Raw genomic sequence first — 26564 nt, forward strand, 5'->3', positions numbered from 1 at the left:
CACAGGATGCTCAGCTTTCTCCTCTATTTTCTTTGTGCCAAGCAGCAAGCTAGTAACTATTTGCAAACCCAGGAAATTCTGCAGATCTAGAAGGAACAGCAACCTCCATGTCTTTCCCTGCGAGGGGGGTATAAGACATACTGTGCTGGATCACACAGAGTGATTAGAGAGCAAATAAAACAGACCTGTGCTTCCAACATGAAGGGTAATCCAACACTGTCTGGCAAACACAGCTTGACTGACAGTTATCCCTGCTTCAGCCCTTCCAGTCTGCCACTGTCACTGTCCTGCTCTCATCTTGGGATCCTAGAAACAGGGAAGTCTCAAAGCAGTTTCTGCCAAAAACCCAGGCCTATGAGAAAATTGAGAAGCATCTCTAACCATTCCACCTGCTGCCACTGAGTTTTACTATGTAAAAGCTTTAAAATGACAAATCAGTCTGAAGATGCCAACAGACAGTAACATTCAGAAATCATTGATCTCAACTAGCAAACAAATAGGTAATACCATTAATTTTATAACAGACCTAATTAGCTATTGTAATGAACTGCGTGTTCAAACTGATGTTTGCCTTCTAACATTACATTTACAGGATTTAAATTTCAACTGGTTTTTTCCCTTGCTTCCTCTGAAATGATGAAGAAAACAGTACTTTTTTCTGATATCAGTCAAAGCTATCATGACTTACTTTCATCATGAAAGGACTGCAGATGAGCATGAGTGACATGAGAAACAAGGGTGAAAGAGAATGCCTGGATCCTATTCCTTTCCTCATCAGTCATCCTTAGAAACACCCAAAGTAAACACCCAATTCCCTAAAATACCATAGGCCACTCAGTCTTTGTGGTATCATCGTGTGAGATGAAATTTGAAAGGAAGATGGGGGAGGGGACAGAGCTGGGTGACAGGTGTCAAGTCAGCAAAATTCTGTGCTTCATTTTCTCCATCTCCCAATCTTCATGCACCTGTCTGAAGACCTTCATGCTGGAGGTTTGTTGTAGATGGAGAGGCCAGGTGCTCATAAATGCACCATCCATCCGCAAGTAAACATTCCTCGAACCAAAGTTTGTTACACGTGGAAAAGAGCAACTACAGTTCACTCATAATTCCAGAAACTTACAATCTCAGTACTAAACATTCGAAAGACAGTTTAAGAAGTGTAAAGTATTCCAACCAAATTAATGTATAATGTCTGTGATGTAAAAGAAAAAAAGCTACTCAGTGAATAGTTCTTTGAAGTGGTAGCTAAATGATGCCTTTTAATTAGTTTGTTTAAAATTTAGATTACTGAAGGAAAGAAGAGAAAGACAATCTGGAATTAACCTTGAAATCAAATGTTATTCTTTCCAGCGTTGGTATAATATCATTAAGAAATGCTGCATATGCTACAACCTTCTTATCTCTGGGCTTACACAACAGAGTTTATTTGGCCTTTCTCTGGACCAGCTGTTGTTTTTTCCATTCCATTTCTCCACTAGCATGCTCAGAGGAAAAAGCACATGCTAGCATTTTGAGGGGCCTCCTTGTCCTTGGCTGAGGCCAAATGTCTTGTATTTCAGATGACGTTACTAAGCAGTACAGTCTTCAAAGCCTCTGCCCCAACCCTGCTGTGCTTCTGCAGCAAACATCAGCAGTGAAAGCATAGCTCTTACAGATGAGGACTCCCCCTGAGCCTGGGCCTGTGAAGGGGTTGGTCACTCTGAAATGAATTATGCTAATATGACATCTTTAAAGTCTCAGACGTATATGGCTTTTAATGTTTTCTATTCTTACAAGCAAGTCCTGATAACAACATTTTCCAGCTTTGTGACATTTTGAGAGATGGTTGTTGCGGTTCTCCTGTTCCAACTCAGCACACAAGATCTCATTTTGCCTGATTAAGCCACTGAAGAGGAACCTATACACAGACAACAGACACTGAAACAGCAAAGCAGGGACAGACTCCATCCTGCAGCTGGGGTGAGTTGACAGAGGTGCCTGTAAAGTGCTAGAAGGAGAAAGGGGAAGAACAGCATAAATGACATCAAGACATCTCAGGGGAGGCAGCCAATAGCATCTTTGCATGTGAGAGGTTAATAATTCCTGCCACCAGGCATCTTGCATGAGCAATCATCTCAAGATAACATCAGTTTCGGGTGACCTGTGTCATACTCAGCTCTTCATGAGCACTGGTGCACGGGCTAAAGGATGTTTCCAGTTTTAGCCAGAGTTTTAAGAGTGACCTTTTTCCTTTCATTCCAGTTTCCTATTAAAGACTGATTGTCAGGGGCACTATAACCTGTTGGATGTCACAATCCAATTAATTCACTTCTATTTCTGTCATGCACAGGATGGAGGTTCACCAGTAATACCAGCTTTAATTAACTGAACTCCCTGTGGTTCACTGCCTACAGAAAACTATGCCAGAATCCTTCACAGACAAGCTTTTGGGGCTCCCACACTAAAATGCCAAGAACTTTGAACGTTTGCTTAGAACTGAGTTTGAGCTTTGAAATTTGCACTCCCGTGGAAAGAGAATCAAACAAAGCCCTGCCAACAGATTGAGCCTCTTTTTTTTTTTTTTTTTTAACGACAATTTCAATTTTCCTTTGCAAAAAGCCCCTGGCTCCACTTCTCTCCAGGAAGCCTTAAGACAATAAAGGTATGTAAATGCATGGGATCAGAAAGAGGGGAAAATACAGGTTTGGCTGAGAGAAACATGCAGCTTACATTCATCATAAACCAGTATGATTAATTATAGCCTAAGGAGAGAAAAATATCCAAAAAATTGACAATGATGTATAAAACCAAGCTATACCCATCCGCTGAGGAAGGGGTTGTTCAGTGTAAAACCTATCTCTGCCTGGACAACTTTCAGCTGCCTACCAATGTTACCAGTCTGGGCTTTGCCTTCTTTTACTGCCTTCTTCCCTATGACCTCCCTGACAGGTGAAATTTCAAGCCGCTCATCATCTTCCATTTCTACTGATGAAGACCTGGCTGACAGAAGTACCTCATCATGGGCAACGGATGCAACTGGGACACCGAAAATACTATAAAGCAGTGAGTATTTTATCTGGAATATTATCTGGAATTTATCAGTGAATATTTTATCTGGAGAATGCAAGGCAAATAATGTCAGGCAAATAATACAGAAAATTACAGGAATGATCCCTTGTTGAAACTCGAGTATCTGAAAGAAGACTTTGATTCAAATCCAAACCTCCACAGAGGTGAGGAGAACCCAGACTGCGAGCTCAACCAACAACAGTGCAGATTAGAGAGGAAGGAACTTGATTTATCTTGTTTTAGAGTTTGGGCAGGTAAGAAACTTGCTGCTAATTCCAACGTGGGCAGAATGGGAGACAGGCTGAGATGGTGTTTTAACTGTATTTAAAAAGTATTTAAAGTATAAAAATCTATCTCTCTGCAGCTTCAACTCAGATGCTGTTTGGCAGCTGAGCAAAATATTAGACATTTTTTAAAAGAAAGAAGAAATCAATAGTATTTTTTGGGCAGTGTTTCTTGACACTGACTAGAACAACTTAAAAGTGACTTTCTGTAACAATCTAATTTATATGCAAAAGACCTCATCATTGTTGTTTAAAGAGGACAGGAAGACCTATTTTTTTCAGCTAAGACACCTGATTACACGCTGTCTGCTAAAGTATGTTTAGGTTAAATATTTGCAAGAGAAGACAAGTGGTAAGTGTAGATGAGATCATGGAAAACAATAATCAATATTGTCTCTTATTCTCTTTCATATAAAAACCTTGACATGCAAGAAATAGTTGCACAAAGTCTTCAAACAAGTGTAGGATTTAAGGGCAACAACTAAAAACATTTGCTACGCCTCTTAACATAGCAATCTTCTGGCCACCTCTTTTTTTGCATAAAGATGGAAGTCTATTTGGTGTGGATAATTCCTTTTTGTAGGGAAAAAAAAACCTTATGTAATCTGTATGATCTTTAACTGAATCGTGTCCCTCCAGTCTGTTTTTTACGTACAGTTTTTTCAAGACAGTTCAGAAATTGCACACAGTAAAGAGTCAATATTCCAAAGATACCCTCCAACATGCAGTCTTCACATATGCACAGTGAAAACAAGCAACAAACCTCACTCTACTAGGAGTCTTCCACAACAAATCAAATACAGCTAACAAGTCAAGTAGGTCACTAAAACTGTCTTGAGGCAGATCTTTGTTTTAAGTAATCAAATGTGAAACCAGTTCAGACATAAAGACCTGTGTCAACCAATTACTTCCTGAACTCCAAAAGATGCCTTTCTTCAGACAGCTGACTAGTGAATATCCCTCTACTAAACACAAAGTTCTAAGTTACTCAGTATTACCAGGGTTCATTATGAGAATGGTCGCCACAGCAGTGGGGCTGAGAACTCCATCCTACCCTCAGCAGATAATCAGGAGTGCAGAATATCTGTGCAGCCTGAGTAATTGTGTACGGTGTGGGATAAGTCCAGCTGTGGCCCCACTTTTCCCTAAAAAGAAGAGATCTTACAAGGCGACTGAAGTAGTGGTGGATAGAAAAAATAACCTCGCAAGTTATAGAGTTCCCCTTATTCTCAGCTAATCATAAAACTAAAATCTGTGCTTAGAGGAGAATTATGATTGCCTTTCAAGTACAATTCATCCAAAGGCATCTCTCCAATTACATGAAATGCATCCAAGTTTAAGAAGCTGTTGGGACATGAAGAGTGAAGAACAGAGCCACAAACAAGGACAAGCTTCAAGGACACTCTGTTTCATGCAGAAAAAATGTGCTCAGACACCTGTTTAAAGTGGGTCGCGTATGACAAGAGGTTGCCAGAGGCTCTTCAAGGACATGCAGACTTTGGAGAAACTGATTGAAAACGCTGAGCCCATATCAGTACATTAGCTCCAAAGAACAAGTCCAGCACTTCTCAGAAGAATTAGAAATCTGTAATCTGCCCAGAAATAATATGGCAATTGTAGTTACTTATTAGAAGGTTCACAGAGAGTTCAGTATGACTGAGAAATCTGGCCCTAACCAAACTGAAGCCTGAACATCTCTGCCAATACTACTCCATTAATGGGTCAAGCGTTTTGAGCAAATTTTCAAACTCCTGCATCAAAAAATATTTACCAAAGGCAGCTAAGCTTTCTGCGTTTGCTATTTCACCTGTGGAAATACAGTTTGCATTATTCAAGGCCAGTGTCATCCTGTAAAAGAGGATGGCATGTGATGTGTAACAGTTTAATTTTAAAGCGTGCTATTGCTCTCCAAATCAATACTGCAGCAATTTAACATTTACATTACCAAAGCATTTGTTTACCCAATCAATTGCAATACTCAAGAAGTGCAGTAGCATCACACGCAGTTTGATAAGGAAAACTGTAGGCATAGAGCAAGTGCACCCTATATTCATCTATGACAGTTAGAAATGCTGAACTAAGTTTAGTTTGGATGCAGACTGACACTCCTCAATCTGATGAGTAGTTAAGTAAAATGTTTCAATGAAGATATGGAAGAGACCACAGTCTATCCTTTAAACTGCAGGAATGCAAGTGCAGTAAGCAAGTATGGTGTAGCAAACACTACTTTTTTCCAGTGGCAGAGTGACTGGACAGAAAGACTACTCAATCACAGTGAAGGAGATTTTTCCCTCCTTATAGTTTTGACTCGTATTATTTGGAAAATGGTCTGTCACAGAACTTTTAAATTTATTCAGTCATTGAGTGAGGTAGTGTATCACTTTTCTGATGCCTTTTGGTGGCAACAAGTGACAATTATCACCTTATAACATTAATCTCACCTTTCCACATTTTTCTCCCTCACCTTCTGTAAAACACAAACACTTAGGGAAAGCACCCTGCTTCAGTTAGTAGGACCAAGTGAAATACTGACTGTAAAATTCCAATCAGAAAAGAGAAGAACATAAGAAAACAATCATGGACTGGGAAAGCAGGTGCCAGCACTCTGTCAGCGCTGATCTTTCTCTGGCCCCTATTCAGCACAGACTTTGGACCCACTTGGGTAAAGCTCTAGTTTTGACTCTTCACTCATTTAACTGGAGAAGAAGAATTGCACTAAATACAGTATTTTATTCCTTTCTCCTCTACCTGTACTGAGAGCAAGCAAAAAAAAAAAAAAAAAAAAAAAAAAAGAAAAAATCTAATGTATTCTGAACTCTGAAATTTAGGGTTTTTTGCCTTCATTCCATGAGGTTTACTGGGGAGGGGGGAAATCTTCTGATACCAGTTAGTAGCAATTGTTTCATTGACTGCTAGAACAAACTGGTTATGATGTCTTTGTTTCCCAGGTACTCCACCTCTGAAAAGCTAAATCTCTTGCTGCCTGCACAAGCAGACAGTCACTGTTTTCAGTTCAGTGCAAACTCTTTCAGAGGTTAGAGATACTCCATTAGAGATACTCCATGTACTCCTGCAAGCTATTTGTTTTCTTGGTCTTGCTTTAAAAGAGAGGTCATTCTACTGAATGTACCTATTTGCTCTTTTTTTAATGCCAAGCATCTTATAAACACCTTAGTAGAGCCTGTTTGTAGAAAGAATAGGGATGCAGGGATAAAGATGCTCTTTCCTCAGCTGAGGTTGAATTAATCTCAGTTACTTAAATTCAATGTGCGAACTTCTCATCCTAAGATGTGCTTTGGAGAAACTAAGAAAATTAAGCTGAATTGTAATTGATGTGGTAAACACAGGAAAAACAAATACTGGAAAAATCTCAGTATCATTTTTTAAAAAGAGATAGAAGCTACAAAGCTTGTAGCAGGGTTTATGGCAACAAGCAAAGCTGCTTACACTGGACACAGTGTTCTTCTAAAAAAAAAGATAGGTTATTATTTGAGAATAAAACATTGTCCTGGACTTTTTTCCCCTTCCTCTTTCAAGTGATTAAACAAAAGGCTTTAGGGTCAAAAGCCAGGACTAACAATTTATGCTGCACACTTGCAGACATAAAACCAGAAAACAATCCTTTGACAGCATCAAGTTAATCAGCAAAAAGCAAGACTGTGATTGAATGAAGTCCTGCAGTCAGATGTAATCCTTAGGAAGAACAGGTAACTGTTGTCTGAAACAGCTTAATGGCATTCTAATAATCTGTTAAATGAACTGTGCCACCAAGCCAACACTGAAAGTGCTTAAAAACCAGTTTTGCATGGGCAATATTGCTCTGCTCCTTTAGCATCCCTCACCCCTCTACTCATTTCACACTGCAGCCAGACTCTTGTCTCATCCTTTCCACTGGAGCCTTATCCCATCACAGTTCCAACATAAAATTGCCCCAGAGCAAAAAATTCAGTTTTAAGATTTATAACTTCTCTTCAGGCAAGGAGTTGGAGGCCATGTAAAACCCAAACTAATCCTAAATTCTGACCTATCAAATCTTTTCAATGCCAAAATGAGAGCAAAGTATGTGGCAACTTCTGTACACCTAAAGCTCCAATGAAGTATTCTGAGAGATATATTTTATAAACACCCTACATCTTTCTTTCATTAGTTATATATTACAGCTGACTGCAGCAATCACTGGGTTGCAGTCTGAATAACTCAGTTGCCCTCTCTCTAAATGACTGCAATCTCTCCATCTCACCAGCCCAAGAAAAAGAAGTCCATCTGCTCCTATTGCATTTGTCCCCTCTGTAGCACCTGGTCAGGAAGAGTTCTATTATATCACAGCATTTTCATTCACAACTTCATAAAATTTCTCTATTTTGCAGCCCACAAACAAAACCCATACCTATTAACAGACTGCATGAAAACAAGCAGAAGAAGTGGGATGAGACCTTCTCTTATTCTGTACAAGGGAGGATAATTCCTTTTCTCTTGGATTATATCTCAGAGCACTGCTAAGTTTTTAAGACAGCCTATTTAGAAAAACAAAACAAATTCCCAGATCCTTAGTTTCCTCTCCTACAGGCACAAAGGATTAGAGTTCTTTATAAGGCTTGTGGCGACTTTTCATTTGTCATTTCTGTCAGTTCTCATGCATATTTCAAATGGTACAGTAAGACAGCTGCTACTAATGTACAATATCATAATGCTACTTTCAAGATAAACAACTCAGTTTTGCATGCAGGTAATGACTGAGTCATCTGGCAGTTTCCTAAGCAGCAGCAGAAGTGTACAGCACAAACCTGTTTTAATTTATGTCATTTATCACAGTGATTTTTCTCTGGATATTTGAAACTGTTAAAGACATTACCAATTATAAATTAATTAGTATAATCATTGCAAGAGCACGGGAATATCACTGGTGCTAATAAATTAGACAGATGAGCAATCACCAATCATATGAAATTTCACAAGGGCAAGTGCTGAATTCTGGATCCTGGAGATTCATGTGGTTGTTGCCACAGTAAAAATTGTAAGTATGCTGCACAGGGCTTCTTCCAAGAGACATGGTCCTTTCACTAAAAAAAACTATATAAAATCTGCACAGGAGATCAGCATCCTCTACCTAATCCCCCTCCCAAAATAATTCCTTTACTTTGATTTTGTCTATACAACTAGTCTTTATACTCCTTGCCTGATGGACTGGTTGGTTTTTGACTAACAGATTTCTATTATCAGCACTCAGTTTTGTGCACTGACTTGTAAGCACGCAGTTGATTCAACTTTTCCAAGCAAAAATCACCACTACATTTTAACCTGGACATACACCAAGCTTAAGTCATAGAAATAACTCAACTGGCTTAGTTTAATTAAAAAACAAACAGAATCAGAGCTGAAATAAACAAATGCAGACAGTCTGTGATGAATCTCAGCCCACAAAGTTAAAATATTTGATTGTGAACACCATTTCCTACAAGAGATACGCTAAGCACCTCTTAATCAGCTAAGCCCCAACGCAGTGGGGACAAAGCTAGGGCAGAGAACACAAAATGAAGTTAAATCTGTAAAATAGAATTAGTTTTTACAATTAATTGTGAATTGTAAATAGAAAATGTTTTGCTTTAATGTGATCCCAAAAGGCATTACTCCGGGCTATCTGCGATATCATGTGGGTGGACCAGCTTTCTGGTACCAAACTCAAAAGCAAGAAGTACAGGAGACCCTGAAAAAGTGGAAGAGTCATCTTACTACTTTTAAAATTCATTTACATGCCAAGTATTCACCAAAGTCTGTGTAGTCAATATATTTAGCATAGAAAGCAAGAATTATCTCACTTTCTCTTTTTGTTCTGTATTTCACTTCTAACAAGAGCAATTGCTCTGACAATGCATAGAGCAAACAGGAGACTACCCTGAATCCTTTCTTTCTTCTATCCCTATTGAAGAACTGGCTACAGCACAGGGTTGGAAGGGACCTGAAACATCATCTAGTTCCAGCCATTCCATGGGCAAGGACACTTTCCAGGTTCCTCCAAGTCCCAGCCAGTCTGGCCTTGAACAATTTCAGGAACGGGGCATCCACAGCTTCTCTGGGCAACCTGTGCCAGTGCCTCACCTCACAGTAAGATTTTTTTTTTTAATATCCAATATAAACCTACTCTCTTTCAGTTTGAAGCCATTCCCCCTTGTCCTGTAATTCCATGCCCTTATAAAAAGCCTCTCTCCATCTTTCTAACACCCTTCAGGTACTGGAAGGCTATAATGAGATCACCCCAAAGCCTTCTGCTCTCCAGGCTGAACAATTCCTATAGGAGAGGTCCCTTCAACCATCTAGGTGGCCTCCTCTGGACTCGCTCCAACAGGTCATTGTCCTTCCTGTGCTGGGAACCCCAGAGCTGGACACAGCACTCCTAGTGGGGTCTCACCAGAGCAGAGGGGCAGAATCACCTCCCTCAACCTGCTGACCAGGCTGCTTTGGGTGTAGCCCAGGATACATAACACACAACTTAAAAGGTAAGGCCTTTAAAGGGAACAATGACTGTTATATCCTGTCACACAAAGGGCAAAAATACAATGAAGAAAATGCTTTCTCCCCCATGAACTTTTTCATACCGATTACTTAACTTTTATGACAGGCAAAAGATTACTACTTGACTGATGGCAGACATTACCTCTAAGGGCTGACAGAGGTGGTTAAAAACAGAAATACAAATGGCAGTATATTGCTTTGTTAGTTCATAAGACACTAACTTTGTTTGCCTGCAATATCATGAACATATTATCACCAGAAAGAGTTCTGTCACATTATAATGAATAACATCAGACAGGAAGTTTAAATTGAAAACCCTATTGGAGCAGACTTAGCTAATCTAAGAGATTAAACCTCAGGGAAGCTATGCTCATTTTTTTCCAATGTCCAGGTACAGCCAGTCTTTCTCTTTCTCATTCTGCATGATTTTGAGGAAAGATACAGGAGGCTAAAAGTGAGAGGTAGAAAGAAGATAAGCAGACCCCACAAAGCAAATACACAGCATGATCCCTGGTATCTCCTATCTTCTCTCCATACTTAAAATCACTATGTACAGATGTTATTTCATCCATGAAAGAAACCTGGAAGACAGTAGGCAAGAACAATTCCCTCATTCTTCATGGCAAATCTAAATTAATTCCCCTTGTTTATCCCAGCAGTCAGCAGAAGAAATGGAAAATCAGGGAGCTATTTTAAATATACGCCAAAATAAATATCACTTTTAGATGCTTATGGCTTTTCAACTCCAGGCTTATTTTCTAATATATAGATATATTTTTACTTGATGAAAAATAAAATGGAAGAGCATTCATATTAATTCTTCTGGCTCCTCTTATCTTTACCTTTCCGCTATCACAGAAGATTGAATAACGCCCACCGTCAGCTTTCTAGTTTCCCCCTGCTTTTCACACTACTCTTGGCCAGCAAGCGAGAAGTGCAATGAAGGTCTATGACCAGAAATATAGTGGAATTGAGTTGTTGTTTGCTTCTTTAATTTATCAATTCATATTACACTGCAGTAAAACTTTAGCAGCAACCACGACTGAGGATTAAAAATTCCTACATTCCTCCTTTTATTTCCCGCTCCTGGAAAAGAACCAACTCTTAAACCACTGACCTATGAAAGACAAAAACACATTCCTGTGTATTCTGCAGCTCTGTTTGTACAAAACTTGGGCTTTACGTCATGTAGGTTACTTTTCATTCATCCCTACCAATACCGTACCTTTTTTAAGTTTGGTGCAGGCTCAGTTTCAAGGCCTCCAACATCAGAGAACCAATACAAGATCTGTACATTTTTGGCATGAAATCAATCACGTAAATGATTTTACTAGATAAAGGAACTCATTTTGTAATTATGAGATATCAACCACCCTCTATATACACTACGCTGAAACGACAGAGTGTATTAGTTTGTTTTCCCAAAAGACATGATGCTGAGTATTACTGCCCCAATATTTAAGTTATTTTTACTTACACTTCTAAGCAAAAAAACCTTGATGTTGATGTCCTGCATTTCACTTTCAGAACAACTAAAGAAAAGTCTTTAAATATTCTGATAACTATCACAGAGAATCTAGAAATCCTAAGTTTAAACCATGGATTAAAGGGGAGATATTTTATGTTGTGCACAGCATTTGCATGGAGCGAGAACATTTTATTAAAAATAATTCTGACTGCAAATCTTGTCATTCCAAAACTACTCAAGAATTCAAGTTTCAAACTCACTAAACAGTTCTGGTTGGAGAAAAAAGCGAGGGGGAGAAAGGATCAACAGTGTGAAAAACATATCCCAGCAGTCATATGGAGGATTTAAGTTTCCAGAAAGGAACCCAGATGGGTGGCTCCTGAGGCATTTTGACTGACATGCTCCCATTTTGCATAATCTCTTCTTGCAGAATTACAAAAAGCCTGGCAGAAAGAAAGGCATACACCACTAGAAAATACAAGATGTTTGAAGAGATTCAGAAAGCAGAAATCCAGCAAAATTTGTACCATTCAATCCACATGCTTGTTCACTTTCCATTGGGGTGGCCCGTCTTCTCCTCAAAGCATTTTGAAGGTTATTTGCCTCATATATAATATGGGGATGGGGTGTTCCCTCCTTCTGTGGATGCTTTTTAATAGGCTCAATGAAGTAATCCCCATGGGGCAGATGGAAATATCCAGTCTGAAAATAAGCACAAAAGAGTTAATCTCTACTGTCCAGTACTGGAAGTCAAAAATAAATACTCTTTTCATATCATCATCCCCGAGCTTTTCTCGTAAGCCAGTCATTACAATGAAGAAATATGAACACAATGGGTTTTCAGCATTTATTTGGCTGCATACATTGAGGTTGTTTCACACTTCACAAAGACGTAGCAGTCCAAAGGGTAACAGAAAAAATATCTTTCTCCTAATAACCTGAAATCCTGAGGCAAAGGCTCTCATATTTTTACAAAGCCACAAAAAGGTCGAAAGTTAATTTGCCAAACATGATGCACTAGAAGGAGTTGCATCTTGTTCTTCTAGTGTTTTGCATTCATTCCCTGGAGAACAAGACTGGAATAGAAGCTGTTTCATCAGTGCAAATCGAAATTCTGCTCCTAGCTGCTATTCCACAGTCAATTACCCAACCCATCAGACGGGCTGGGCTGTGTGGTTTACTCTTGACTCAGACTACAAACGCTTTCTGGCCCCAAGGCATGCAATGGAAGAAATAAACCGTCTTTCATGAATTACCAAGTCATTAGGATCATACAGTAGACCAACTGAAAAAGGCCGTAACATTTCTCATGCCATAACTTTCATATCAACCTCCCTGCTTTGCCTGAGTTACAGGGCGTTGGATCCCCATCTAGACTACACAGGATTAGTTTACGCTTCCACAGGATTAGTTTACACCTCCCTCTGCCATGATCTAGATCCATGCAAACAGACATGGCCTTGGTCCCTTGTGCCTCAGCATTTTTGCAGGGATTGCGAACATTGCGAAACCATTGCACAGCCCTTTCGCTTCAAGACATAAGGAACAGTAAAGCTCTAAATCAAAAGCAAAGGATCTACTGACATCCTAGCCCACACTGGGGATGTGACAGGAGGCTGAGATATTCCACTGTTATGGCTTTTATCCCCCCTCCGCTTTCTTGCTGTGGTCAGTGCAGCCTTCTTGTTCAGGGGCAGGAAAAAAACGCTGTAACCCTCTGTTCCTGCAGCTGCCGTATTGAAATTTACAAGGACACACAAACTAAAAACCCTTTTCAAACACTCCAAAGTCTTACAGTTTCTCTGGACAGTTGTGAAAGCCAGTATGAGGGTAAGGATATGAAGGAAATCATATGAATGAAATGAAAGCATTCTTATAAAACCATAAAATAACCATGTACAAGAAGACCAAAGGCAGCTCAGTGAGATCACTTAAGTCCCCCCTACCAGACACCTTCTGTCTCCACACTGATTGCCACAGGCCCAATACATCCCACTGCAAACCTGTGCAAATAAATAACTGTGAGTGTAATTTCACAGTTTGCCCAACAGTGCTGAGAAGCAGAAACTTCTTCTTTCCAATACAAGTCAAAGTTTTAAAGTCAGAGGCTGGCCTTTGTTTGAAACCTTGTTTACATCCATAAATCTTCAAAGGTTCAGAACTCAAAGTCACATATATTTGTTCATCTGGGATTACAGCTACTGCCTCTACGGCTTTTCTTTCATTTTTAAGAAAAAAGAAACAGGACTTCTGATTCTTAAACATGACATACAAAAAATGCTCAGGTTTCTGTTTAAATTATAAATCAGAATATAGGACCTGAGACACACTACAAAAGCAGTAAATCCCATGGTTATATTGGATAAAAATGTCAGGCAAAATTCCCTTTGCTGATTAAATATGTCTTCACCTTTGCTCTTTATAGTTGTTCTTTTCTTACTCACAAATACAACAGCAAGAATTTTTCATTTAAAGTCCATCAGATTTCAAGCTACGTAAATACAATATACACTTTTTCTGAGCTGTTTGTAGCATCACCTCCCTTTGAATGCATTCACACACTCAAAATATGAGTTGGGGAGCTGGGGTTGTTTAGTCTGGAGAAGGGAAGGCTTAGAGGTGACCTCATCACTCTCTTCAACTACCTGAAGGGAGGTTATAGCCAGGTGGGGGTTGGTCTCTTCTCCCAGGCAACCAACAATAGGACAAGGGCACATGGGCTCAAGCTCTGCCAGGGGAGGTTTAGGTTAGATGTTAGGAAGAAATTCTTTACAGAGAGGGTTATCAGGCATTGGAACGGCCTACCCAGAGAGGTGGTGGATTCACCATCCCTGGAGGTTTTTAAAAAGAGATTGGACATGGCCCTTAGTGCCATGATATAGTAATTGGAGTTGGATCAGGGGTTGGACTTGATGATCTTGGAGGTCTTTTCCAACCCAACCTATTCTATGATTCTATGATTCTATATACAAAGGAGTCCTGTTATGAAAGCCTCCTTGGAAATAAGCCAGTCATATTTACATTTATTACAGAGTTTAGTTATCATCACAGAAAAAAAATAACTGCAGACAAGTTTTCCACATTTAACCTTCTCTATGAAAAGCTACCACGTAATACAGTAATAGAAATGGTCAGAAAATAGGGGTGGGGTGTGGGTGTGTGTGTTTGTTTTGGGGTGAAGAGTGTGTGTGGGCAGGGTGTGGGTGTTTCCCTCAATGCCTACAGATCAAAATCTAAAAGTCTACCACAGAATTTTTTTTCTTAATTGTTGCTCTCCCTTCCTTCAAATCTCACCCTTCACCCTCAAATTCTGACATCCTGTGGCTGGAAGTGTTTACCATACTGTATGTGGAAGTGGTGCTACATTACCTAATGGGATTATTAATTCACATGCTTAATTACTTTGACACAAACAGTTTCCTGAACACACCACATCTCCTGCATTGCATATTGCTTGCCAGGAGGACATGGTGATCCTGGGACAAAGTTTTCAAATAACTTTTTTGAATTTCAGTAGAATTAGCATTTTCCAGTGGAAGGAAGATATTTTTCACATATTTCTTTTGGTCAAAAGTTCGGGGAGTTTGTCAAAATACATTTGCTGGCAGAATCTTTTCAATCAGTTCCATGTGGGAAGCTGAAGCTGAGTCCTGTGGGAAGGGAAAGAGCAGCTTTAGTTTTGGCTATGGTTTTGCAATTGCAGTGATATTCCAGACAGGAGGGGCTAGTATTAGTGGGTGTATGTCAGGAGAAAAAGGAAGGGAAAACCCAACAATTTGCAGTTTAAAGCTACAATAACTGAGTATGCTGACAATAATGCCAAAAAAATAACATCTGTAGTGGGAACAGTGTGTAGCTCACTGAAAGCAAACAATATTTCTGGCAATATATTTCAGACAATTTTTCTGACAATGGGGCAGTGACAGACTCTGAAAACACATTGACTTTTAGAAACAACATGAAATAAAAATAAGAAGAAAAGGTTCTGGTTTTGCCTTTAGGTACTTTGCTCCAGGTGCTTACTACAACGGTAATGCGTGGTAAGTGAAATTAAGTTTGACTAAAAGAATTACAGAAAAAATTGTGCCATAGGAAACATGAATTACCAGAGAACTGTAGCTGCATATAATCTTAACTGAGCTGGTGAAATAAATTATCTGTTAACACTACACATGCTAAATTTATTTCAGCTAATCACTTAGTTCCTTTCTGTGTGTCACTTTTTTTTTCCCCAAGGATCTTTCTCTTTGTCATATGTTCCTATCTCAGCCAAAACAAAACCTCAACATTCAAATGAGATTTTCACCTCCATCCTCAGATAGAGCTAATAAAAATGGACCAGTCATGCTGTTGCTCATGCAGAAAGAGGTTGATTTTTTTTTTTTATGTTCTGAGTAATTTGACAGAAGATTTTATGAACATCACCCACTGAAAAGGACAGCACTCTACCTCTTATATAGGAATACAGAAAAAAAACTATGCTTTTGTCAGGATTTGGTAAAGAAGGTGCTACTGGAATTCAGCCTTATAGTTTAACATATCTTTGCACCAAAATTAAAGTATCTTATTTTTAAGACAACAAGATGAGTAAAAGAACAGGATACAATCATACCACAAGATTTAATATTCTTTTGTCACAGACTGTAGATTTTAGAAACTGCCAGAAATCTGGCCAGAGATCCAGAGACAGGCCCTGCACACTGTGGGCTCAGAAAGTTCAGACACAGAGGATAGGAAACAACATATCAATTCATAGCCAAATTTACAGCAGGTTGGATTTTCGTGGAAGAAAATAAGATATCAAGAGAGGAAGAAGTGTCTGACAACCTCCAGTTCTCAGGCTCTTAAGGGACAGACATCAGCTCTGGATGCTTCAGAGGTGCAGGTCTTTCTGGCTGGGGACATACACTCAGCAAAGGAGAAAAGTCATGTCTCTAGGGTCACGTATATCAGCTACCATACAACCACTTACAATACATGATCACTCAGCTGAGAGACTTGACAGAGAATCAGTTCTCTGGATGCATCAACTCGTTGGTGACCACACTAGACTTCATTTCCTCTTTTCACTGTTCTTGAGCAGGACAGATTCATCCCTTTTCCCACAGTTTAGTGGAGATGAGGACTTGGATGAAGGTTATCTAGGATATGATTTAAGAAACTAAGGCATTAAAAAAACTTTTCTAAAAATGGGTAAGAGAAGCAAACAGTCCAAATCCTGTCTTCATTAACTCCTCTGCTGTGCTACAGAAACAGTTCAGGAATAATTTCTATAGACCTCCAACTCACTGCGAGCTTTGCATCTCATACAGAATCTGAAGCAGCCTGGCTACATTCATTTCTACTCAAGGAAATTATCTGTGGAATCAATCTTGCATGGAGATTTGAGCATGAAAATGTACAACTTGGAACACATAATTTTAAAAGACATCTCTGTTCACACTTCAGGTCATGACATCCTCCACAATCATCCTTACTGCCTATCCTAAAAGCATTCATTATTTCTTCCAAGTATTCTGTGATTTTCCTTAGAAGAAACAGTCCAGGTGTCTTATTCCCACATTCACTTGTGGTTGCCCTGTTGCCTGCAGCAGCTTTATTTGCATTGTAGAAATATCTTACTTCTTTTCTTAAAACAGAAGATCCACAAATGACTGATGATCACTGTGTGACCATGAAGCTGTTTAGAGCCTCATTAGTCTCTCTGTAGGGTTCTGCTTTAAAATCTCCAGCAGCTCATGAAGAACGTGAAGCCATGTTCCCAGAGCTATCTACATCTCTTACATACATGTATTACAGGGCCCAGCAGCAGTCATTTCATGTTGCCCATTTCTGAGAGGGCCATTCAGCTTCCTCCCACATTCTCACTTTCTGCTTTTCCAAATATGTCCCATTTGATCTGCATAAGCCCAAACTTTGCTGCTTCTGAAGTTCAGATATATAATTAAATTCCAACAGGGTAAAAATTTATTGTCCACTAGAGAATTAGTAACTGAACATTTTTATGGTCTTAAAAAGGAGCAAAGATAGTACTTAATAAATTTTACACAACTTTCAGTGCTGGTTATACTAAGCTGAAACAAGCCTGTGTTTGCCACATGCTAAGCATCCAGCAGGTAGATGGCACGGCACAGCTGACTCGTAATTCATTAACTCAAACACAGTTTGAACTCCTATTCTATTTACTAGTGTGATTTCCACACAGCAGTGAGAGACAGACTGCTAAAGGCTGCCTGAAGTCCAGAGCACTCCAAAGACCTGGGGGCTCCTTTGGTCAATATTTCATTGTCGCTCAGTTGCTGCTAAGTCTGTTGTGCCTTTGATGAAGACAAGGTTGCAGCTCTTTGGGCTGCCCAGCCTGCCCAAAGTGTGTGAGGTGACACCCCACTGGGACAGCTGAGTGGATGGTGCCCTGTCAGTGCTCTGAGCCTCACCACATAGCAAGTTACAACACTCTGAAGGATAAAACACACCCAAGAGTTGTTTCTCCAAGTGCAAGAGGCTTACTTTGACTATAGTCATGAGTTGGCGAGACCAGCAAGTTTTGACTTCATTTGGGATCCAAAACCAACTCAGCAAGTATTACTGTTCTGAGACAGAACAAAAAGTTTGCCCAATTCCTCCAAAGACCATTGGGGGGGCGGGGGGGAGGAAAGAGCAACAGCTGTTTTACTCCTGGAAAATACTCTTGGAATATCTAATTCATATTTTTCTAATTAAACTTGTTCAGAAAGCACTGTATCCAGGAGGCTTACAATGTAGAAACTAGTTGGGTTTTTTTCTCATTAATATCAGAACAGCCTCTCACGAAAATGAAAATAAACAATGCAAAAATGGTTTGTACTTCTCAGCATTTGAAATCCCCTCAGAGACTTTCAATGTGAAGTTCTAAAGCTTTGATTTGGAAGCCAGTAAATTTTTACAGATTGCAAAGCAGATCACATTTGATGATTTAAAGCCTATGTAATGCTGAAGAGTGAAGATTTAACATTGGATTGGTAAGAGGTTCCTTGCCTAAACAGTGCTTTGTATTTGGAATAAAAAGACAAGGAAGAGGATCCACAGAGCAAACATGATCTCTAATCACAGAGGCAGAAAGTACTACAGCTGTTTTGGCTTCCTGCTCACTTATATTCTAAAACTAATTGCAAACTAGTGAGCATGACAATGTTAATACTGTGGAATTCAAACTTTATTAGAGAATAACTAAATGCAAACATTTGATCAAATGACAAGTGGCATTGTTTCTATTGACAAGTATTGTTTGTATTACTGTGACCTACAGGAACCCTAGTCAACAGCCAGAAAGCAGAGATACAAATGATGACAGCTGCCACAACATGTGCAGATAGATGGAAGAAAGCACAATTATCCCATTTTACAGTGGATGAAAGTCTGTCAGGAGCTTTACTCTTCTGGAGAGCAGAGCAAGAGAAGGTCACAGCCCAGCTTCTTCCTCTCCACAGAAATTATTTTGCTTGATGGAACAGAACTCTATGAGGGAAAGCAATATCAGGCAGGACTACAATGACCCACCTCACAACACTCTTCTCTTAGCTTCATTCTGTCCAGCCCAAAAGTAAGCAGAAGTATCAAGAGCGAACAGTATGTTGTAGGTCTGCATTTGTCATAGGTGTGTTGGGAGAGGCTTCTGCCTCCCTTTTCCCCAAACTCATGAAGTCTGTGGCTACGCAGCACAGACAGGACTTAGGAATGAATTTCAACATGCTTCACAAGAGTCATGTCACCACTTATCATGAAAGTGTCATTTCAAGGTGACTTAAAAGGCAGCCCATACTGATGCTCTCAACCTCTTCTTTACTTACCACTTATTGTTTCCAATGAGTTTCCAAAAACTGACTCCCTCATACCAAAGGATAACCTTAGAGCAGTATTGTGACATGAAGTTTCTGCTCAGTGCCTACATGAGGAATCATGGATTCTGCTCAACAACTGCAGCTTGAAATACACTGCCCTCGTTTCCATGGGTGGTGTGAGAAAGCAGCTGCTCTGTTTGCTATGCACAGCCTTGGAACAGGCTGTGAGCCATGCTCAAGCTGCAGCTTGTTGTGCTATCACTGGGGAGGAATGAAGGGGGAGGGAGCTTATCAAAACCAAATACCTTACAAAACAGGAAAACTCAGTCCCTGGCTGAGGGCAGCTGTGGCATGTTAAGACAGCAGTGTAAGGTGAGTGACATGCTACACCAAAAAAGTTATTCTGTGTCACAAATCAGTGTCTGTGTTAGAAAAGGACTGAGAGTGAGAAATAGGAAGTGGAAGGAGATGAGAAAAGAAATTAAATGAAACCATAAGAACAAGATTCAAATGGAGATCCAGAACTTGCAGGTCAAAGTGCATCTCTAGTACACAGCTGATGCTTAGCACATGGCAGTCTGGGAACCAGCATGACAATAACTGGCAATCACAACAGTTACACAGAATCATAACTTCTTCTGGCCTCAGTCAAATCACATGCCACTCATTTGACTTTCCCAAGTATTTCTGCCTGAGAAAGGAGACCAATGTGATTTTATGACTGCATCCGGAATACCACCATAAATGTTTTTACAAACCCAGGACGAGTCCCAGCTCCCATGTATGCCAAAGCTGAAGACTGATCAGATTCAGCATTGGGTTCAGGTCAGTTTAAAAGCACAAAACACTTGAGTTAGCTCTGAACGTGACTCAAATTCAGTCTTGAAGCTTGAACTCTGACTGAAAGCCATTTCCATTGATATGAGAGGTGCAGTGCATGCACAAATTTACCTGTGCATTCAAGACACTACATCTAACAGGCAGAAAATTAACTTCTCTCTCAGAGCTACAGAGAGATGACCCATACTCTGAAATAAGAACAAAAGCCTGCAAGACAAACAAATACTCCTCAATCTACTAACAATCAAGTTTCTGCTCAAAACTTAGAAGGACATATACTCAATAAAAAGCAAATCAAATTCAGTACAAAACCAGTAACTGAGTAAACCACTTAACTAAGACTAGCATAACATCTCTGCTAATTTCCAGGCCCCTTCTGCTAGGAGTTTGATCTGATGAAATATCAACTGCCTTCTCTGTGATGATGAATACTTCAAAGTACTTCTGAAGTTGATGGGAAATCAACAAGTTCAACTTCTTCCAGAGTAAGACTGTGTATAATGAGCACCTGAAAAGGCTGGAAAACAGACAACCTGGGGAAGCAGCAAGTGGCACAGACAATCTAGAGAGTTCCTGCATGTTTACTATCTTCCCTGGCACAAAAGGTAGAGAACTTCAAAAGAAGCTGGCAGGCAATAAAGTATTTTTTCACCCAATACAAACTTAAACTGAAAGAGCAATTATTAGAAGCATAGAATGGTTTGGGTTGGAAGGGACCTTCCAACCCCTCCCACCATGGGCAGAATGCCATCCAGTACACCAGGGCTCAATGCCCCATTCAACCTGGCCTTGAACACTTTCAGGGATGGGGCACATGCAACTCTCACTGTCAAGAATTTCTTGCTAATATCTGTTCTAAACCTGTCCTCTTTCAGTTTAAAGCCTGATGTTCTATCACCACATGCCTTTGTAAAAAGTCCCTCTCCAGCTTTCTTGTAGCCGCTCTAGGTACTGTAAAGTGCTAGAAGGTCTCCCCAAATCACTCTCTTCTCCAGGCTGAACAGCCCCAACTCTCCCAGCCTGTCCTTATAGCAGAGGTGATCTACCCTTTGATCATCTTCGTGATCCTCCTCTAGACTCACACTGGCAGGTTCACATCCCTCCTATGCTGGGGGCCCCAGAGCTGGATGAAGAGCTCCAGGACGGGTCTCACCCGAGCGCAGCAGAGGGGCAGAATCACCTCCCTCAACCTGCTGCCCACACAGCTCTGGATGCAGCCATGCAGCCCCAGAGATGATAGGCTTCCAGGCCAAATGTGTCTCTCTAGATTAGAAACAAAGACGTCGTGTGGCACAGTGTTAACTGCTTTGCACATGTCCTGGTAGATGCCACAGAAAATTGCAAATCAGAAATGGTACAGAGAAGTACCAGAAACCACTGGATAAATCCGTGTAGGGAAGATTAGTCTCTCATTTTTAAATGGCAAAAGAGCACCTGCAGCTCAGAAACAGGTGTATGTCAATGAGACATCCCTATTTTCCAGCCTATTCTTATGCCTCTTGCCAGAAATCTGCTATTGACCAATATCTCCTCCTGAAAATCAGTCATATGCCAAGGGTCAGGCAAATTAAATCCCTCCATCAACATACAACTCACCCATAAGTTTGAAGAATCTAAAGGTTAGATTTCAGTTTAAATATTATTAATTTAGAATTTCCATTTTAAACTGTTTTCATACATGTGTTCGTTTTCTTTGTAGACTATTTCTATAAAAAAAATAGTGTTTCTCTGTTGAAAAAAATATTGGTGTTATTTCAAACTGACACGCTCCATCAAAATCATTCTTTTGTCTGCAAAGAGATTGCTTTAGCTGTTTTGGAAATACAGCACTTTTTGCAATAAAAGTATTTCATTTGGTCTGCTTAAAAGCAGCAGTCAGTCGTTTAGGTTTGAATGCAGTAGTCTGTACCATAATAGAAAAAAAAAGGCAAAATAGAAAAGAATTGAGCTATTTATCTGGGGGAAAAAATGCAGTAAAATATTCTTTGGAACCATGAGGAAAAATATTTTGCTATAATAATAAAAGGACTTATTTTCTTTCTGTTCTGCTGTCATGTCTTCTTTTGCTCACAGGATGTTAAGTTTTGTCTTTAAAACTGGCTTGTTTTGAAATCCTCACGATGTAACTCCCAGGAATTCCGAAACAATGAAAATCCCCTAAAACTCAAAAAGAGGCACAGATGTTCAGCTTTTCTAATAATTCAGCATTTAGTTTCCTTAAGATGTTCAACACTTTTTATGTGACAGTGATACAGTGAGATGTAGGAAAATTTGAGAATAAGAAAATACTTTTTGTACAGATACGACAGATGTTGTCTGCAAATGAAACATCTTCCTGAAGACATGCTCACAGTTCTGTACGATAAAATATTTCACTGAAAAAGTTTACTCAAACCTAAAAGACATTAAGTATCTTCAGCATAATTCTTGCTAATCTAAGAACACTGAAAATTCAAAAACTTAAAATCAATGGAGACAAATAGAAGATACTAAATATTAGATCATACACAGTCCTGACAGAATTCCAGTGGACTTAAGAATTCTTTAATAAGAGGTACATTTGACACATAAACCTCTAATAAGCTTTTGTGTGGTGAGAAAACTGTTAACAAACAAATTTATGAAGGAATTCTGTACTGAATCATCAATAATTCACAATTTACCTCTTTCATACGTGAACTTAGAAAAACAGTATGTACAATAAACAATTCATTCTGCTCTTACTATTGACCAGAGCTGCTCAGCTAAATGCTGAAATTTCACTGCAGAAATCTTTTCAACAGAGACATGAAATCAGGACTTTTTCACAGACATTTTCAAACAAATATTTTTGTACAGGATGATGCCAGATCATGACAGATCCACTGAAGCACCAGTAATGGAAAAGCTATCATTAAAAAACAATGGTTTTGCACAAGGTAAGCAAAAGGTTTTTTTGTTGTTGTTCCTCTCCAAAACAATTCAGGCGAGATTGCCTTGAGTTGATGTGTTCCTTTGTCAGTGCTAGGTCTTTTCTTCCCTCTCACAATGAAAATCAGAAAATAAACAAATACATCCCCGGCTAAACCTCACTGATTTTTTTGCAGCAGGAATGGATCTGACAGTCTACATTACAACAAACCATATGTGGATTCCAAAGGCAATAAATAATCCTCTCTAGGCTCAGATGCAAAACACGTGCATTGTTCCCGTCCCCTTTAGTCACTTTAAAATATGCTTGACCATACTCTATGCTCAGTACTCAACAAGTGGAGGCACTTACGGATCCCAAACTCACATTTTGCATGAGAAGACTCTCAAGACAGATTCTGCCAGAGCAGAGCTGGAAACACAGGGGTGGTTTAGTACAACTGGCTCTTAAAAATCACTTTCAGCAGGCTTATTTCCCCAGTGCTGCTGCCTGTTTTCCAATAGCTACACCACCCACTCCTAGTCCAGGATACACTTTCTCCTTTCCTTCCACAGCCTAGGTCTTCCCCACCCTCTGAAAAGGTTGTTCTTTGGCAAGACATCTCTGGGTTCTGCCTAACTTTCTTTAAAACATCAAGACTCGCACTTATATTTCTGCAGTTCCAACAGGTCTGCCCAGTGCTGCTGAGAGGACAACAGCTGCCCTGCCCAGTGCCTGCCTATCCAGTGTTCAGCTACCCTCCTCTTTTGGCTGGAGACCTCCCTATTAAGTTACTCCCCAAACTATCCAAAACCCTGTGTGTTTAACTTCCTGTGATTCCATTAATTTGACACAGTTTTTGATTAAGTTTCACTGAGAGGCATTTAAGAATATTTAAAGACAAAATGCTTCTATCTTCAGTCTCCTTACTTTTCAGACAATCTTTTCTGAAAGTTTTTTCCACAGATCAACACTCAGCCATTATTTTGTGAGGGTCCAGGGAAGCTGTTGGGATTTGATTGTCTGCTGTCCTTAAACAATAATTCTGCTAATTCAGGAAGACTGTGACACAGAAATGAAACATTAGCTCTAGTTCCAGCATTTGAAATCATGTCCAGCTCTGTCACAGCAGTATATAGTGGAGACAGCAAGCAAATGAAGGATAAGCAAAAGACCTAGTTACACACACACAGATTAAAACCAAGCACACATGAAACAAGAGTTACAACAGGGATCACAGTTGGATCCCTACAATTACAGAAGATTTGAGCAACTGTGCACTACAGCTATACTAGAACTGAGAAAAGAACTCTTAGCACAGGAATTTTTAATGAATCCTTGACTTGCAACAAACCTTCAGACCTTTGTCTCATTCTATTAGGAATGTATAAACAAAAATAAGTTATTTTAATTACATTTGCAGTCCTAGATGGAACATTTGTTAAATATATATACATATATATATGCTAGCCCTTTTAAAATGGTATATAAATTACTTTCCTCTACAGCCACAAATCTTCTAGAAATATCATACTCCTGCTTGCATGTGTGCCTGTATATGAAAAAGACAAAGAGACAGAAATACTGAGCATATGAGCTCATATGATTGATCCCCATCATAGATACTTCACACGTGAGGAATCCACAAGGATTTTTGGACAAAAATCCTTTTTGTGAAAGGCACAACTCAGAATTACCTGTAGGTAACCTGAGTTTGTAGGTAACAACCAACAAATGATAGATTCTGTCACTAAGATTAGTGACATTAATACTGACACTAATATTGTTGTCAGGCCTGGTGACACTAATACCCAGGGCCAAACACTGCCTTGCTGGTGACACACACCTTGTGCACCACATTAGCACCACTTGAAGAATTACTGGGATTTGCCAGTTTCAGAACTGAAAGGCTCAGCAAACTCTGAAAATCAAACAGAAAACTTCATTCCCTTTGCTGAAAGGAAAAGGTGGAACAGCAAAATGTACACCTAACACACTGTTTTCCAAGGAAATACATCCCTTTCCAGGCTGCATTCATCCTGCTGCCTTTTGTTCTACACTCACAGTCTCATAGCAATTTTTGGTGATATATATGCAGAACCTACCACAATGCCTGTGACTCAGACACACAGCACTCCTGCCATGTGAATTAGTACTCTTTATAATAATAACAATAAAAATGAGTAATTTGCAACAGGAGGAAAGTTTACTTTACTGTTTGGGCTCCCTACAGAGATACAGCTTGAGAAACTATCCAACAAACAATACTATGTACACTCATTTGCCACAATGAGATGCATATGTGGGTTTACAGACCTCCCTATGAGCCTCAGCAACAAAAATCATCCATGTTACAGCCAAAGCTGAAAAATGTCATGCTTTATCTCCTGAGGTACCTAGCAAACCCTTTGTGTGGTAGCCAAGGTAGAGTTCATCATAAAAATATGCTTCCCGTGAATCTCTATGACTGGCCGCTAATTAAGTCTTTTTTTTTCCCCAGTGTGTGACAGAGTCCAGAATCTGTTAAAAATACAAAAAATACAGAGGAATCAGAAGCACATCAGAAAGCCAATCTATAACGGAGACAATTGCCTGTGTACCCAAGTTTGTCTGTTTCTGCTTTTACAAATGCATTGATCCAGGCCACTTCTGGTCCTCCAAGAATAGCAATTTATTAGTCTCCTTTCAAATCATAACAAAGTCTGGGGTAAATTTTTCATTTTTATTTTGGAACATTTACTACTTTTCAAACACAGAATTTTCATATCCCAGAAAAGCTTCCCAATCCCTATGCTTCAAGTTAAACATAATCTTTTCCTGGGTAATTAACATCATGTCTGCTAAGAGTGAAAGAATAAGGATTTCATCACAATACCCTGCTTTTGTGGTCTGATTTTTAATAGGAAACCCCAAATGGAAACGAAAATCTGAAAGCAGGATGGTGAAATGAACATAAGAAGTGCATTTGGATTAATTTCCATTAGATCTTTATACAAGTTCAAACCTGTCCACTTAGGCCACAGCATGCTTCTACCACCATCCGGAATTCAGAAAACACATTCATTTAATAAATGACACATTTTGCAATTCCCTATCAAAGAAGAAAATCACATGCTTTAAAACATTTTGGAGGAACACACAGAAAACTTTTCAAAGATCCTGTTTATAAAAATGCTATAGTGTTTTCATTCCTCTGTTCAGGTGAGTACTGCTGTGACTGCTTCCTCATGGTGTAATTACCTCCTGCCATCCTTCCACCTGCACTGGCTGTCTCAGTCGTCCATTGACTAAATGAGTGAAACGGTTCAGGCAGTCGAGGTTTTTGCCATCACGTGTTCTGCTTCCACAGGCTATAGGCATGAACTAAGTAATGAAGTTTGTGATTCTGCCCAACTTGCTTTAAAGGTTGCTGTAGCAGAATTCTACCTCCGAGTCTGCCACCCAAGAATCAACCTCAAAATATCTGCTGAACTAAACCTCAGTCATATATTTTGTAAGGACAAGGACAGATTCTGATGATTGACAGCCTGATCTGATAAAGCTGTGAAAGCCTTCACAGAAGACTTGTAGGCATCAGAGTGATTTAAGGTGTTATTCAAGCAGGTCACCTCATGACAAATATCTGATGGTAGAGATCTGGACTCTTTAGTGGGACAGACTCCACCACAGAGGCTCTACTGTGTTGTTCAGGCACATATTCTGGACAT

At 39.6% G+C, this 26564-nt stretch overlaps 1 protein-coding gene across 1 annotated transcript in view; it reads right to left on the bottom strand.

Moving 5' to 3' along the window:
• ADAMTS12 (ADAM metallopeptidase with thrombospondin type 1 motif 12) overlaps positions 1 to 26564 on the bottom strand; it is a 144271-nt gene that overhangs the window by 81463 nt on the left and 36244 nt on the right. Inside the window, exon 3 of the mRNA XM_064642842.1 lies at positions 11838 to 12012. Within this exon, the coding sequence (XP_064498912.1) occupies positions 11838 to 12012 (175 nt within the window). The remainder of the gene's footprint in view (positions 1 to 11837; positions 12013 to 26564) is intronic.

This window comes from Pseudopipra pipra, chromosome Z (assembly GCF_036250125.1).
Source record: "Pseudopipra pipra isolate bDixPip1 chromosome Z, bDixPip1.hap1, whole genome shotgun sequence".
NCBI lineage: Eukaryota > Metazoa > Chordata > Aves > Passeriformes > Pipridae > Pseudopipra > Pseudopipra pipra.